Genomic DNA, 16155 nt, shown 5'->3' with positions numbered 1-16155 from the left:
GTCTTTTAATCTGATTAACGACAGTTGTCTCTTCCATTCTGCACACACATTGCACTTTTTCACTTAGAGATTCTGGATGTTTGTGGCTCATTCTAACCCTCACAATTAAGGTCATTTCCTGGAGGCCTCTTCTACTCATTCAGGGGCAGGAAATCACCCTAGTCAGGGCTCATGAATCTATGAGGAAGCTACCTTTTTCTGACCTAATCCAGAAATGTTGGAGTATAATTACATAAAGAGGTGACATCCTTCAGGCAGATGAAGAAATTAACACATTCTTGGACCCAGGAATATTGATGTTTATTTTCTACCTCCTCCATCCACTCTCATTTCTCCTGGGGCACTGCTCTAAGGATGGCTGCTCTAGAGGGAGAAGACAAATCCTAGAATTCCGCATGCACTTTGTCAAATCATACTACAAGAAGAGCATTAGACATGGTTGATTCTTAGTGCTAAGTTTTAGTTACGGTTGGCGTGAAAACGGACTTCTGTGGTGGCTCGGCGGTTAAGAATCTCCCTGCAGTTCAGGAGACCTGGGTTCGATCCCTGCGTTGGGAAGAGTCCCCGGAGGAGAGCATGACAACCTACTCCAGCATTCTTGTCTGGAGAATCCCACGGACAGAAGAGCCTGGCAGGCTGCAGTCCATAGGGTCGCACAGAGTGGGAGACAACTGAAGTGACTCAGCAGCAGCACCAGCATCAAAACAGATCTGACTTGAGAACTAAAGAAAGCTTTTTAAGCTAATTCACAGCAAGGTGCTTACATGTGAATTTCAAAGAGAACACTTTTTAGTTTGTAACTCCAGATCTACTGATACATGTTTTTTTTTTTTGACATTGATGACTTAATGACAATAAATATTGTTCTAAATGACTGACAACCAGCACAAATCATATAGTAAAAGCTCATTTTATACCTTTAAAAATGCTTACCTTGTGAATAGGTGGAAATTTCGATTTTTGTGTATGTGGGAAACATAATTCTTGATGTAAGACTCTAATGAAAATGAGTTTTAATTGTACTTTATTTTTATACATGACTTTCATGGGAAAATTACTGGACAGTTTATAGTGTTATAAACAGTGGGGACGTTTCCCTGCTGGGAGTATTTAGGGAGGCCACCTGGAATGGGATGCACAGGGTCTGCCAGGGTCACCTCATTGGGGAAGTGAAGTCACACTCACCCGTACACGCAGTGGGCGGCCGACACCAGCCAATCCCTGCTCACCAGAGAAGCTCCGCAGACCTGTTGATCGTCGAAATACAGAGCAACGACCCAAGGCCAGGCTCCTTCTCTGGACTCATTTCCTCCGACAATCTTCGGGCTAACTTCTCCAGTCACCAGTTTTTTCCCACATGCTATTAAGATAATTGAAGAAAGAGCCTCTAGTTAATTTCGGTGAATTTCCTCTGATCCTGAAAATTGAATGGGCCACTACAAAATAATTTAAGGTGACACCAACTCCAGGACATTACACTGAAGGCTTGAAGGAGAACAAGAGGAAATATTTACTTACATTTGTAGTTACATTGTAGCAGAATCAGTGAATCCTCTAAGCACTGTTGGCTGTAATAGAAGAGCAACTATATTTAAAAAATGGTGCACATAACATTTCAAACAAAACATAGTATTATAGGTTATCCTATTTTTCCTCTTTAGTAAAATGGGCTTTTAAATATGTCATACGCAAAATGTAGGGAGGTTGAAACGTACAGCAGAGAATCTTCAATTGAAAGTCAAATAAAGCTGAGTTTGAACCTTTAACTCTGCAACGCAGGTGATTTTAGATAAGTTGCTCCATATCCCTGAGGCTCAGTTTTAATATCCATTAGTTGGGGTATAGTACCGTATTGGAGTTTTGTGAGAAATAAAGAAATATTTGCAATGGAATTACTATTGTGCATTATACAGAATAAGTATTCCATAAACCATGCCAACTGTTAGCTTCTGTGAATCAACCTTGGATTTCATCATTCTATAATACAGAATATGCCTCAGTGCCCAACACTGTGTGTGAGGCTGTGTACTTATTCAGGGAATTCAATGAATAAATCATAGGTCCTATTTTCAAAGGAGACAGACGTGTAAATAGGCACATAAAGTGCAGGCATAAATAATTAAAAACTCACTACCTGTTCAAATATTTGGACACCGACTTTTTTCAAAGCCAAGAATTCTCGTTTAAAGAAATTAAAATAAAAATTGTTTTAAAATGTTATACTTACCAACCACTAGAGATCAGTATAATACAAGGAATTAAAGAGCTTGCCAACACTTTTTCCTGATGCAGCTACGTAGCTATCGCTTATGTTAAAACACACATGTGCATATAATTTTAAGTTTCTATTTAAATATTTAACACCATATCTTGTGCACAGTGTTTAGATGCTTGTAATTTTAGAAAAGACCAAATCAAAAAACACGAAACATGACCCAAGATCCACGTGAGATAATAAGCACAATCAGAGCAATTCAATGTTTCTGGAACATACATGGTAAGTATTTGATCACAGGCATTCATGTTGTCTAATGGACAAATTCTTTAGAGTAGACATATTCAATTGCAATATAAGGAAATGTATATTTTATTAATAAGCAACGTGCATGTAGGTATATCTATCTATCTATAGATGTATCTATATGGCTTCCCTGATAGCTCAGTTGATAAAGAATCCGCCTGCAATGTGGGAGACCTGGGTTCAATCCCTGGATTGGGAAGATCCCCTGGAGATCCCCTGGAGAAAGGAAAGGCTACCCACTCCAATATTCTGGCCTAGAGCATTCCATGGACTGTATAGTCCATGGGGTTGCAAAGAGTCAGACACGACTGAGCAAATTTCACTTTCTGTAGATGTATCAGTATGCATTCAACATTCCCCAAAGAAGAAGCCTCAGTTAACTCTCCTTCTGTTATCCACCTAGGGTTAAGAGATACGCAGTTTTTAGGATATTTTCCACGATGATGTCCCGTCTCATCCAAACTTACCACATCTACGATACTCATCGATAAAAACTGATATTCAAAATGGATTCTATTCTTCGGTGTTAAACAATACTTAATGTTATGTTGTCTGTATAAAATGGATGGATTTCTTTTCAGCAAGCACAGAAAAGTTTTTGGCTAACTTAACAGATAACCAGAAAATTAAAGTGAACTTGGCACCTCATTCTTCACGTGTTTTGCTGAACCAAACTTTTCCTACACAAGCACATATGTACTCTCAGAATAGAGCAGCAAGAGGCTTCACTTCCAGTCAGAGTGAGCAGTGAGTCCATTTGTCGAGGTACATTTAGAGAGATTAGAGAGAAATAGAGTAACTGTTCTGGTCTTCGGTCCTGGCGTCAGAACTAGGTTAGCCCCCTCTATGGGAAAATAGGCAATGCCATATGCTGTGGCTTACTCCCAGTCCAGTGGGGCAACACTGGGATACAAATGGATGTCTCTATCTGCTGTGTTGACAAAGTGAACTAAATTCTCTCCCTATATTTGCCCAACAACACTGGCCCTTTTTCTTTCTTTTTCCTTTCTAGAACTGCTATTTAAAGTAAGATGCTGCCTTGGAGCATTCACAATATAGTAGGGTAGAGTGGAAAGTGGAAGGCTTAAAATCTCATGTTGCCTCCAGCTTTGTGAATGTGTCCAAGTCACTTATCAATACCAGGCTTGTTTCCTCAACCTTAGAGTGGAGAAGTACCACCCAAGTCACAGAGCTTTTATATGAACTGGAAATACCCTCTGTAGCATTGTAATGTTTAATTGAGATGCAGAGTGTAATTGAGATGCAGAAGATGCAGTTTCGATCCCTGGGTCAGAAGATTCCCTGGAGTAGATAATAGCAACCCACTCCAGTATTCTTGCCTGGAAAATTCATTCTTGCCTGGACAGGGGAGCCTGGCAGGCTACAGTCCGTGGGGTCACAAAGAGTTGGACATGATTGAGCGACTGAGGGGCAAAGTGTTGATAAGCAGTCTACATCCTGTATCTAGAACACATTCTCAACCAACATGTATCAAATCAAAATTTGCTTATCTAGGACTAGCAGACAAAGAAAAAGGAAGCCTAGTACTGGAAATAGCGCAATTCTACATTTCCAGTTATATCAGGTCAAGTTGCTTCTGTAGTTAGAAGAATCATCCTCCTTGATATTCTCTTCTTTTTCTTATTTTTTTATTTTGACCACTAATGAAAGAGCATTTTCAAAACATCAGATTACACGGGGGCAATAAACCTGTCTCTTCAAAAAATAAATAAGTATATTAATAAATTAACTAAGTGCAAATATATCTGATTTCCTGCCAACCCAGTATATGTGGCTAATCAAGAAAGAGATTAAGAATGCCCTGGCTTATTGATGTGCTGAAAGTTTCAAGTATCTCTGTCTATAAATGGTATCTCTTTCAAATAACACAAACCTACATACAATTGAGACATCAATGTACAATGATCCTGGTATTTTGTTGGTAAGCATAGAATAACCTAGTTTTATTTTAAACATGCATATAATTAATATGAAAATATTTACTATTTTTCCCTTTTTTCCTAACTCATCCTTAAATATTTGTAAAATATAAATGAGAGGCATTCTCAACATACAAGCTGCTCAACATCTGTAATGGTAATGTAAATTTAGACATGCCTTATAAAAAGGAAATCTATGAAAGGAGATCTTGTGGATTCTTTGCTTCATCCCCGATGAGACTAATAATATCAGCTAAGGCTGTGCAAGCATTCATATAAAGTATTCAACTGCAAAGTACTTTGGTACTAAAAGTACTCCTTTAACAATTTGTTTTACTGGTTGAACTTACAGAAATGGCAACTTTTCATGAATAGCTGAATAATTATATAATTTCACTTTTCACCATTTAATACGTTAAACCAAAAACTACAACCTACTGTACCAGCAATAATGTCTTAAATTCTTGTAGTTACAGTCTTTTCTTAAAGTTACTTTCTCCACCCACCCACAAGCTGGCCTTTAATGGAGCTATAAAATTTGAAGCCAATTCAACTGAAGTTATCATTAATGCCCAAACAGAAGAAATGACATAATCTAAGCTAAAACAGATATTTGAATACAGGAAAGATGCTGCTTTTAAAACATGAGTAAAAGCAAACCTAATTTTAAAGAGTAAAAGAGAAATGCAGACACGACTTAGAGTCTGGATTCCTTCAGTTAATATCCATGTTCTGTTTACTAAGAAAAGGCTTCCCAGGTTGCTCTAGTGGTAAGGAACTCCCCTGGCAATCCACTCCAGTATTCTTGCCTGAAAAATCCCACAGGCAGAGGAGTCTGGTAGGCTACAGCCCATAGGATCACAAAGAGTTTGACAACTGAAGCAACTTAGCATGAACACATTTGCCAGGAAAAAGAATACTGTGCCTTTTGTTTTTCTTTCTTCTCTTTTGATGATACATACTGGCATCACTCTTTTTAGTCTGTCCAACATGTACTTATTTATCTCAACTCTCACGATTTAAGTCGCTCAGTCGTGTCCGACTCTGCGACCCCATGGACTATAGCCTATCAGGCTCCTCAGTCCATGGGATTTTCCAGGCAAGAGTGCTGGAGTGGATTGCCATTTCCTTCTCCAGGGGATCTTCCCAACCCAGGAATCGAACCCGGGTCTCCCGCATTGCAGGCAGACGCTTTACCGTCTGAGCACCAGGGAAGCCTTCTATGGGATTTACTTTTTTTAATTTTATTTTATTTTTAAACTTTACAATATTGTATTGGTTTTGCCAAATATCGAAATGAATCCGCCACAGGTATACATGTGTTCCCCATCCTGAACCCTCCTGCCTCCTCCCTCCCCAAACCATCCCTCTGGGTCGTTCCATTACTTTTTTTAAATCCAAGAATAGGGATAAAAAAGATATTGAAGTAAAACTTTTTGAATCTCTGGGTGCTATTTAGTTACACTACAATACTTCATTTGACCATCTTACCATGTATATGGATTAGGTAATGTTATCCAATAGGATGGATTAGATACTGCTTGAAATTATCTGAATAACAAAGAGTTAAATACCTTTCAAAATTATATGGCCAGTATGTGATGGCTTCAAAATCTGAATGGCTTTGAAATCTATTATTTGGTCCATGTACATCTCATCAAAGAACACATTTTGTAACCTACCTTGGCGTTAGTATTAAGCTGCCATTAGGTGCTGTGTTTAAATTTACATATGGTCCACCTCCAGTAGAAAAGGTTGGCACGGATGAGTTTCCAGTCCTAGGGAAAAACCCATGAACAAAATAAAAATACAAACAAACAAACAAAAACATAAATTAAATTACTAGTTATTTAATGCTGTGGATATTGAAGTAAACTATGAAATTCCTGACAAAGAGATTAACATTTTAATACTCAACTTCAAGTGTTTTAATGTTTAAAAGAAGTTATAGATCTGTAGAAGAATTACTCACAATGACATAAATGTCATTTTAATGTTTGCATAATACTTCTGGTTCTTACTTGCCTGCTCATATATATTATTTAACTGAGTTAAGATCAGTGCATACATCACTTGAGTGTCTGAGTTTGTCATTTGAGTTTTTCTATGTTGTCCAGAAAGTTCCATAATGGTCAATTATAATGACAACTTCACAGACTTGCTGCACCATAATTTATTAAACATTTTTTCCTTTTGAGTGTAATTCACTTTTTAAGAACGTGCACATTGTCTAAGAACGCAGAAAAAGGAGATCTTCAGTGTTTACTTTAGTCGCTCTGTTCTTGATATTTTATTCAATGCAAAGCCTATTAATAACTATCTTAATTTAAAGTCAGAAGCTATGTGATTGTTCTAAAAGATGGAGTATGTAGCCTGGTCTTCTGAGTATCAACCAGGGAGCCAGAATGGGTTACACACCTTTATGTGACAAAAGACATTAAGTTACTGGCCTTTCTTGTCCTTGAAAGCCTATTATAGCCATTCTGTCAACTGTGAGCCTTCATGGATGATGTCTTTTAATTATCCACTCTTCCCTAGGCTTAGGCTGGAAACTTTTAGCTTCTAAGTTTTTAATATTTTTCCTGCCTTTTATTTATTCTAGATTTCAATCTTCATATAAACTATGCCTTTAGGCTAGAGACTTCCTGGTGCCTGCTCTCTCCTCCTGGCTGGCAGGGAGATGATGTGCTTCCTATCTTTTGGAATATCATTATGGACCCGCTCACTGCCTCTTCAAAAGACGGTTCAGTGTCTTCCCCGGACGATAGTCAATGCTGAACATTTCCTAACTCTGTACACAGAGGAGATTCCAAGGAAGACTCATGGCTGTTATGATCAGTAAGAGGAAAAGAACTAAGGAGAGGGTGTTTCATCTCTCTTTCAGGTCAGACAATACCTTAAAGACTGAAAGTGTCTAGTAGCTTTCATCCACTGAACAGAAAGCTGGAACAATGAAACTCCTATGTAATGTCCCAGAATTTAGCACTTGCACTTTCATTTTATAAACAGATGAAAGTAACTGAAGCACACAAATCAATGACCAGTCCTTTAATAAAATCTAAAATGGATTTACTGAAGGGAAAATGAGTCTTAGTACTATTATTGCTAAAGTTTAATATATTCATTCCATGCAGGAAGAATAATTATTTTTTTAAAGACTTATATAAAATATAGTTGTTATAGCTCAGAAAAGAAAACAGGAATAAAGATATCCAAAGAAAAGGAAAACATTCACTTAAGAAGATAAACGCACCTCAGTGTTAACAGGAGTATTATCTACAATAACCAAAATATGGAAGCAACCTATGTGCCCATGAACAGGTGAATGGATACAAAAGAATAAAATTTTGCCAACTGTGACGAAATGGATGGACCTAAGCAATCTGTTTAAGGCACTGATAAATTAACTCATAAATCAGGATCCACAAAATGAATATCACCCAGGGGCCTGGTCCATGTCACAAATCTAAATCTATGTCAACCTGCACTTACAGGAAGTGCTTCACTGTCAAGAAAATGTAACACCAGTCATAATCCTCCAACTCAGGGTTAGCTGGCTCCACTCAGTTTCTCAGTCGTGTCCGACTCTTTGCGACCCCATGGACTGCAGCACACCAGGCCTCCTTGTCCATCACCAACTCCCGGAGTTTAACCAAACTTATGTCCATTGAGTCGGTGATGCCATCCAACCATCTCATCCTCTGTCGTCCCCTTCTCCTCCTGCCTTCAATCTTTCCCAGCATCAGGGTCTTTTCAAATGAGTTAGCTCTTCACATCAGGTGGCCAAAGTATTGGAGTTTCAGCTTCAATATCAGTCCTACCAATGAACACTCAGGACTGATATCCTTTAGAATGAACTGGCTGGATCTCCTTGCATTCTAAGGGACTCTCAAGAGTCTCCTCCAACACCACAGTTCAAAAGCATCAATTCTTTGGTGCTCAGCTTTCTATATAGTCCAACTCTCACATCCATACATGACCACTGGAAAAACCATAGCCTTGACTAGATGGACATTTGTTGGCAAAGTAATGTCTCTGCTTTTTAATATGCTGTCTAGGTTGGTCATAACTTTCCTTCCAAGGAGGAAGCGTCTTTTAATTTCATGGCTGCAATCACCATCTGCAGTGATTTTGGAGCCCCCCAAAATAAAGTCAGCTACTGTTTCCACTGTTTTCCCATCTATTTGCCATGAAGTGACAGGACCAGATGCCATGATCTTAGTTTTCTGAATGTTGAGCTTTAAGCCACCGTTTTCACACTCCTCTTTCACTTTCACCAAGAGGCTCTTTAGTTCTTCACTTTCTGCCTTAGCTGGCTCACCTTACCCTAGAAAATAGGACCTGGCAGCCTGTCAGCCTATAAGGAAATCCTTGGCCTTTTAGCCAGTGGTACTCTGTTTCTCCCTGCCTCTTCTAACATTCTATAAAACTCATTCTTGCCCCAAATCCCTCAGTAATAGTGCTCCACCGCTTGTGAGACATTGTCCCCTCCTATCTATGGGCTATTTTTTCTTGAATGCATGTGTATGTGTGTGCTCAGTCATGTCTGACTCTTTGAAACCCCATGGACTAGCCTGCCAGGCTCCTCTGTTCATGGGATTCTCCAGGCAAGAATACTGACGTGGGTGGTCATTTCCTTCTCCAGAGGATCTTCCTAACCCAGGGATCAAACCTGCATCTCCTGCGTCTCTTGCATTGCAGGTGGATTCTTTATCACTGAATCACTGGGGGAAGTTCTTCTCCTTAAATAAAGGACATCAACTTGTTATTAAATTGCTTTAGTTTTGTCATTTTACAGTGACTACATGGGGGAACATTTAGAAGAGTTAGTCATTAAAAATACACATTGAGGTTGTGGAGTTAAGGCTTCCTTTGTCTCTGGCTGCTTTTAGTCTATTGCTTAGTTGTCTTTTAAAGATAGATCCTGAGGGGATGTATTAATTTCTGTGGAAATTCAAAGCAAAGTCTAAGCAAAATGAAATTGAAAAAAATATTGAAAAATATTTATAAATCAGTTTTTAATCTAATATCTGTTTATCACACATCTACCACTGGCACTGCACTGTGGTGGGATTTTCAGTTACATTTTTAACACAAGCCTATTCTAGAAGAAAGAAGACTAGAGGCAAAGCTTTAAGGATGAAGAATATTTAGTAAATGCTGAATGTTCTACCTGGGATTCTCAAGTACTGTTCCATAGTTATGTTTTCACTAGCTGGCTGAGAAAAATAGATTATGTATGTATGTGGACAAAATGACACACGTCAAGCTTGTATTCTAAGCTTGCGTTCTAAATTTGTAAACTCAAACTTTATATGAGAAAAAAACTGCAGTTAATGGTGCATGTATATTGTTTTGGGTTACTCAGAACAACTGGGTAAAACATTCTTTTGGAAAAAACTTCTAAAGTACTCACATAATTAATTTTTATTGTAAATATTGATACCAGCAACCTAAGGGTGGTGTATAGAGCCCATTGGTTCATACAAACATTTCCAGGCATCAGTGCTGGATATTAAAGTTAGAATTTAATATGAGAGAGAGTATCTGCATTTCTAACCCTGCCAAGCTGAACTCACCTTTTTCAAACCAAACACGATGTCTTCCAACTGGTATTCACAATAAACAAAACATAAGCAGCAGAGGAAGTTTATGATAAACTATTTCTTATTTTAGAAAATGATGGAGATGATAAGGATACATTTAAAATATCCTTGGCAAAATAAAACGTTGGCAACCATATGTTAAGTCACTATTTAGTTCATAGAAACAAAATCTCAGAACTGAGCAGTTGAACTGTTGAGAATATATTATATTAAATTCTTTAATTAAAGCATGTAACTGAGGCACTCCCTGACTCAGTTTCCTCTTTGCAAGAAAACTAGTTGTTCACATTAAGAGAGGCATTCTGTCAAGATTACAACTGGAGTTTGCATTTTTTTTTTAATTCTGAAAAGGTCCCAGCTCTGCAGATTTAGATAACTCTGTGCATATTTGCATAACTGTTTGAAATCTGCAGTTCGGTGCCACATAAAAATGCATCTACATAGCATCACCTTGATGACATGGTAATGCCTCCTGATTGCCTATTTCTAAGACTTTATTACCATTTTTATACGTTGTGCACCCTCAAAGGGCTCCCCCGGCTTCAGGGGAACCTTATTCTCTGTGAGAAAAGAAGCATATAAATGCAACCCACCATCATTATTTTTGAGGTCATATATGGAGTATAAAAATACACTCAGAGAGGAATTCTAGAGAGAAAAAGAAGCCTATCCCAAGGCGTCTTGCACGGTATTAAATCTTCTGCCTCTCTTCTCAGGTCTCTTGGAGGTTTCCTCTCTTTTGTCACCCTCCTTAGACTGTGTATGCTGTGCTAAGAATTCCTCCCTGAAGCTGGAGCTTAGGTAGGGATGTTTTAAGCTTTGGACTCACTAAAGCTGCAAAGAATAATAACAAATGTTGCAAATGCTGCAGTCAGGCACTGTAGCTCATTTCACACCCCAAAAGGTTTAAGTAATGAATGGAACCAGATGGGATTAGTTTGAAAATGGTTTAGGAGAAGAATGGGCCTTCCCTTTCAATGGGAGGGAAAGAGGGGGATCGATTTGGCAGAACAGAAGGTAGGAGAGAGCATTTTAATAGGCAGGGGAAGGGTGAATGAAAGGAATTTGAGGCAATGGATGGCAAACCATCCCACTAGGAGAGTGGGGACAGGTTGGCAATTCCATAAGCATCATGACTGAATTGGACACATTGTAACTAAAATAGCTTATTCATTTAACACGTTTATAACAACTCACCTAGCACTTACCCAGCCATATGTTAGCTCTTAGAAAACAAGTAAGCTTTATTAATTTTAGATTTTCTGATCTCAACTCGAAATTTCATGACACACAAAAGGAAAAAAAATTTTCTTCCCCTGATCAATTTACCCCTTTGTACAAGCTACTGTATTAAGAAGCAGAGAGAAATTGATAGGGTCAGTCTGGTAGCCACTCTCTACCATATTAATGGTATTTGCAAAGAGACAAACTCCTGGTATTTCCTACTAAAAACCAAAAACATGGCTGAGAGAAGTGATACTTCGATCATGGGAGAGGGGATCTCTGTGGACAGCATCTTGGATAAAATGATCTTAATCCCTTGTACTATATTCTTGATTCAATTGTAACATTGTTTTCTCAGTCATTGCCATTTATTTATCTTTGAATAAGAGGTATATGATATACATCTCCATGTTTACTATAAATTTTTCTTAGTGCATGCTTTTTAATGCCTTACTACATTTTAAGGTCATACATGCAAAATTGCCTTTAGAATTGAGGGTTCAGAAGAAATCTGTCTTCCTATGGATGGAACTGGTATTATTCAACTTATCTCATAATTAAAATTATGCGGTTTTTAATGTTTTCTTTTTGGCATGGATTTCCAGGAAATCTAAAACACATGTATTAGTAATTGTGGTGACTCTGTATATTGTATCTATTTGGTTCCTTCTTTCTTAGACCTTATTTACTTTTCTAGTGTATTAACTTTACCACATATACTCTGTTATAAGTCAATGCAGTTTCTTTTGAAAAGATAAGAGTGTAAAGAAAAGAAGAGAGAATGGAAGGAAATAGAGATGAAAAGTTGAGGGGAATAAGGAAGTGAAGACGAAAGCAAAAAAAATAAGGAAGAAAGAAAGATAGAGAAAGAGGAAGGTATAATTAAAGGAAAGGAGAAAAAAGTATAGTATCCCACTTGATTTCATCAATTTAATGCAAAATTGTCCTTGATCTCAAAAAATATACCATGTTGTTTACAGTTTGATCAGTTGGAAATAATTTTTAGGAGGGAGGCTAAATGAACAAGGAGCTTCCCTGTTGGCTAAGTGGTAAAGAACCCGTCTGCCAAAGCAGGAAATGCAGGTTCCATCCCTGGGTAGAGAAGATCTCTGGAGAAGGAAATGGCCACCCAGGCCAGTATTTTTGCCTGAGAAATCCCATAGACAGAGGCGCCTTGGTGGGCTACAGTCAGTGGCCTCGCAAAAGAGTTGGACACGACTTACGGCTGACTGAATAACAACAACAGAATGAACAAGAAAACGCTTGTTATTCATTCAGGGAATGATAGTTTTCTCCTGCCTTTATCTGTTTCTATTTTAGAATATAGACACCTTCCTCTCTCTCCGCAACAACAGTATTTAAGGGAATGGTGAAAGATATTTTGGTTTAGGGAAAACTATAATATTTGTTATTTTTATGCAACCATCTTTAAGTGAAGAAAAAAGCCTTCAATTAAAAAAGCAGAAACAGCAACAAAAACCAAATGAAAAACCCCCAACTCTGCAACAGGCTTTTGTAGACTAGACAACTGAGTTGCAGAAAATTTATTGGTAGATGATTCACAGTTGACCAGAAGAAATTTTATCTCTTTATGTGTATAATTATATTCTCAGCAATTTCCTTGCCTCATAAATTTCTCTGGGTTGCAAAATACTCATTCAAGTTTAAGTCAAAATAAAAGTTAAAGACAACAAAGAGTTTGCTCCCTACATTGAATTAATAAAAATAAGTGATTTCTTATAAAAGAATCCTTTATTTTCCGATAATATGCTTTCAAATACTTACTAGGGTACATCAGGAATGAATTTTTCCCAAGCAAGCAATAATACCAACCTGTGTTGAAATCTTAGCCTTGATTTTTTTTCTTTTTTCTAAAAAAAAAATACCATTTTAATGATGTCCTACTTACAGTGGTCTTTTTAAACTCTAATTTGATCTACTGAGCGAAAAGTTTTCCAGAGAAGTTAAAAGAAGTTAGTGTCAGAATGAAAAGCTGAGGAATCCCCTGGATTAAGCCAGAGTTGACCTGCACACAGGGAAGCTAAACCTGCATGTCGGGGCTTCTGGGGTGGTGCTGGTGGTAAAGAACACAGCTGTCAATGCGTGAGAAGTAAGAGAGGAGGGTTTGATCCCTGTGTCGGCAAGATCCCTGGAGGAGGACATGGCAACCCACAACAGAATATTTGCCTGGAGAATTCCATGGACAGAGGAGCCTGGCAGGCTATAGACTACAAGGGTCGCAAAGAGTCAGATACGACTTAGCACACATGTTCTTAGTAGGAGAAAAAATGTATAATTATTTTTAACTTTGTTTTTAATACCAGATGAAATCAAACTGCCAAACTTCAGAGATGTTTTGTATAATTTCTATGTTTTCTACTGAAACACATATACAAGGTTTCTTGGGTTCTTTTGATATGACAGTTCTACTTTCCTGTAGTAGGAGAATCATCCAGCGTTCTTGAAAGAACCAAGACCTCTGGCTCTTCCTCTAGCCAAAATTCCAGCCTGAGTTCTATGGAGCCCCTAGCAATTCATGATAACATGTAGCCAGTTTATAGTTGGAGGAGAAATAATGACATCTTTATTTTTACTAACTTGTAATTGAAACACAGTCTTTATTTCTGCTGCAAATGTAGGTGACTAACCACAATATTATTAGCAGCACCTATAATTTTGTCACCAAGACAAATTACACATATCTTCAGATCTTAGTGCATTCTTCTAAAAATATCACTTACGCTCATCTTTGATAGCACAGCAATCATTAGAATCACCAATATATCTTATTTATTCTCTTAAAAAAGAAATATATAATATCATACTATATTTTTAACACTTTGATAGCTTTTTCAATGAAATGAATTTCCTTCAAAATTATGTGTATTTTACTCTTTTGCAACTTAAAAAAACCTACCTAAGAAGAGGTTGGTAAGTTCCACCAGACTGCCAGAAATGTTCATGACACATAGAAGAAGGTTAAGGACAACCACACTTTGATAGTGACTCTCAAACTATACAGAGCATCAGAATCACCTTAAGGGCTTATTCAAATACAAATTGTCGGTCTCTGTTCTAGACTTTCAGATGGGTGGGTCTGAGGTGGGGCTCCAGAATGTAAATTTCTATACATGCATCCAGGTGGTTGTTACAGATGCTGCTAATTCTTTTTTATCGTATTTTTTAATTTAATTTTTATTTTATATTGAGGGATAGTTGATTAGTTGATTTGCAATGCTGTGTTAGTTTCAGATATACAACAAAGTGATTCAGTTTTATACATACACTCATTCTTTTTCAGATTCTTTTGCCATGTAGGTTATTACAGAATATTGAATAGAGTTCCCTGCGCTATACAGTACATCCTTGTTGATTATCTATTTTACATATAATAGTGTGTATATGTTAATCCCAAACTCCTACTTTATCCCTCCCCTCAGCCTTTCCCCTTTGGTAACCATACGTTTGTTTTCAGAGTTTGTGAATCTCTTTCTGTTTTGTAAATATGATCATGTGTATCATCTTTTTAGTTTTCACATATAAGTGATATCGTATAATATTTGTCTTTCTTAAAATTTACTTGATGGAGGTATAGTTGATTTATAAAATTCTGTTAATTTCTGATGTAAAGAAAAGTGATTCAGCTACTAATTTGATTTTAAAATGAAGCACTGGGAACCGATGACCTAGACCACCCTGAACCTGAATGTCTGGGAACATGACTGGGTGATTTTAATGTATCATCAGGTTTGGGAAGTGCTGATCCAGCTCTTGGGTATACTTGTTTTCATGCCCTTGCCCATAGCAGATATAATTACCTAACACTGTGTTTTCTACATCTTTGTGAGATGATATGCCTATTACAGATTAATCTTAGGAAGTTATAAATTATTATAGTTTGCTATTATTTTCTCTTTGCTTATTTTTAATTAATGTATTTCTCATTCTAAAACAGGAAAAAAAATCAGAGCTACAAATTTCAATTCAGGCAAATTATTAGCTTTTTAGCTTGGTCAGTTAAACCAAGTAAAATAAAATTTTTTTCACCATTTTGCCCATAGCCCCTCCTATCCAACTAGCCCACTGCCTCAACCATTCCACCCAAGGAACATAGCTAAGAATAAAATTAAAATTTTCTTGCATGTTGAACTTGTAAATTAAAATTTTAAAATAACAGAAAACATTTATTATTTTTTGTATAAAGTTAGCAAATTAAAAAATCATTTAAATTTGAGGTAGCAGTTATACTTTTTCTACTAATCCCTATATCTAATCTTTGCTGTTTTTTTGTGTTAAGGCTTTGCCTTCATAGTTGAAAATTTGGGGATAGTGACAGAAAATATGTACAACAACAGGAGCATTATTTGTCTACCATTTTCTTAAACTAATAGGAAACACAGATTCTATTTTCAATTTTCTATGAACCTATTTTTAGTGCTAAATTGTGAATACGAATTTGCTCTAGTGCTTACACAGGAAATTAAATTTTTTGGGCTCCAAAATCACTGCAGATGGTGACTGAAGCCATAAAATTAAAAGATGCTTACTCCTTAGAAGGAAAGTTATGTCCAACCTAGATAACATATTCAAAAGCAGAGACATCACTTTGACAACAAAGGTCCATCTAGTCAAGGCTATGGTTTTTGCTGTGGTCATGTATGGATGTGAGAGTTGGACTGTGAAGAAGGCTGAGCGCCAAAGAATTGATGCTTTTGAACTGTGGTGTTGGAGAAGACTCTTGAGAGTCCCTTGGACTGCAAGGAGATCCAGCCAGTCCATTCTGAAGGAGATCAGCCCTGGGATTTCTTTGGAAGGAATGATGCTAAAGCTGAAATTCCAGTACTTTGGCCACCTCATGTGAAGA

General features: G+C 37.3%; 1 protein-coding gene across 2 annotated transcripts in view; it reads right to left on the bottom strand.

The window, feature by feature from the left end:
* Positions 1-16155, bottom strand: part of TMPRSS15 (transmembrane serine protease 15) — a 142393-nt gene that overhangs the window by 28889 nt on the left and 97349 nt on the right. For both annotated transcript variants that reach the window (XM_019961132.2, XM_019961208.2), the window contains 3 exons: positions 6144-6239; positions 1519-1568; positions 1186-1360 (listed from right to left, as the gene is read on the bottom strand). In XM_019961132.2, coding sequence (XP_019816691.2) covers positions 1186-1360; positions 1519-1568; positions 6144-6239 — 321 coding nt within the window. The remainder of the gene's footprint in view (positions 1-1185; positions 1361-1518; positions 1569-6143; positions 6240-16155) is intronic.

The sequence above is a fragment of the Bos indicus genome, chromosome 1 (assembly GCF_029378745.1).
Source record: "Bos indicus isolate NIAB-ARS_2022 breed Sahiwal x Tharparkar chromosome 1, NIAB-ARS_B.indTharparkar_mat_pri_1.0, whole genome shotgun sequence".
Lineage (NCBI taxonomy): Eukaryota > Metazoa > Chordata > Mammalia > Artiodactyla > Bovidae > Bos > Bos indicus.
This window is presented reverse-complemented; position numbering and strand designations above follow the sequence as displayed.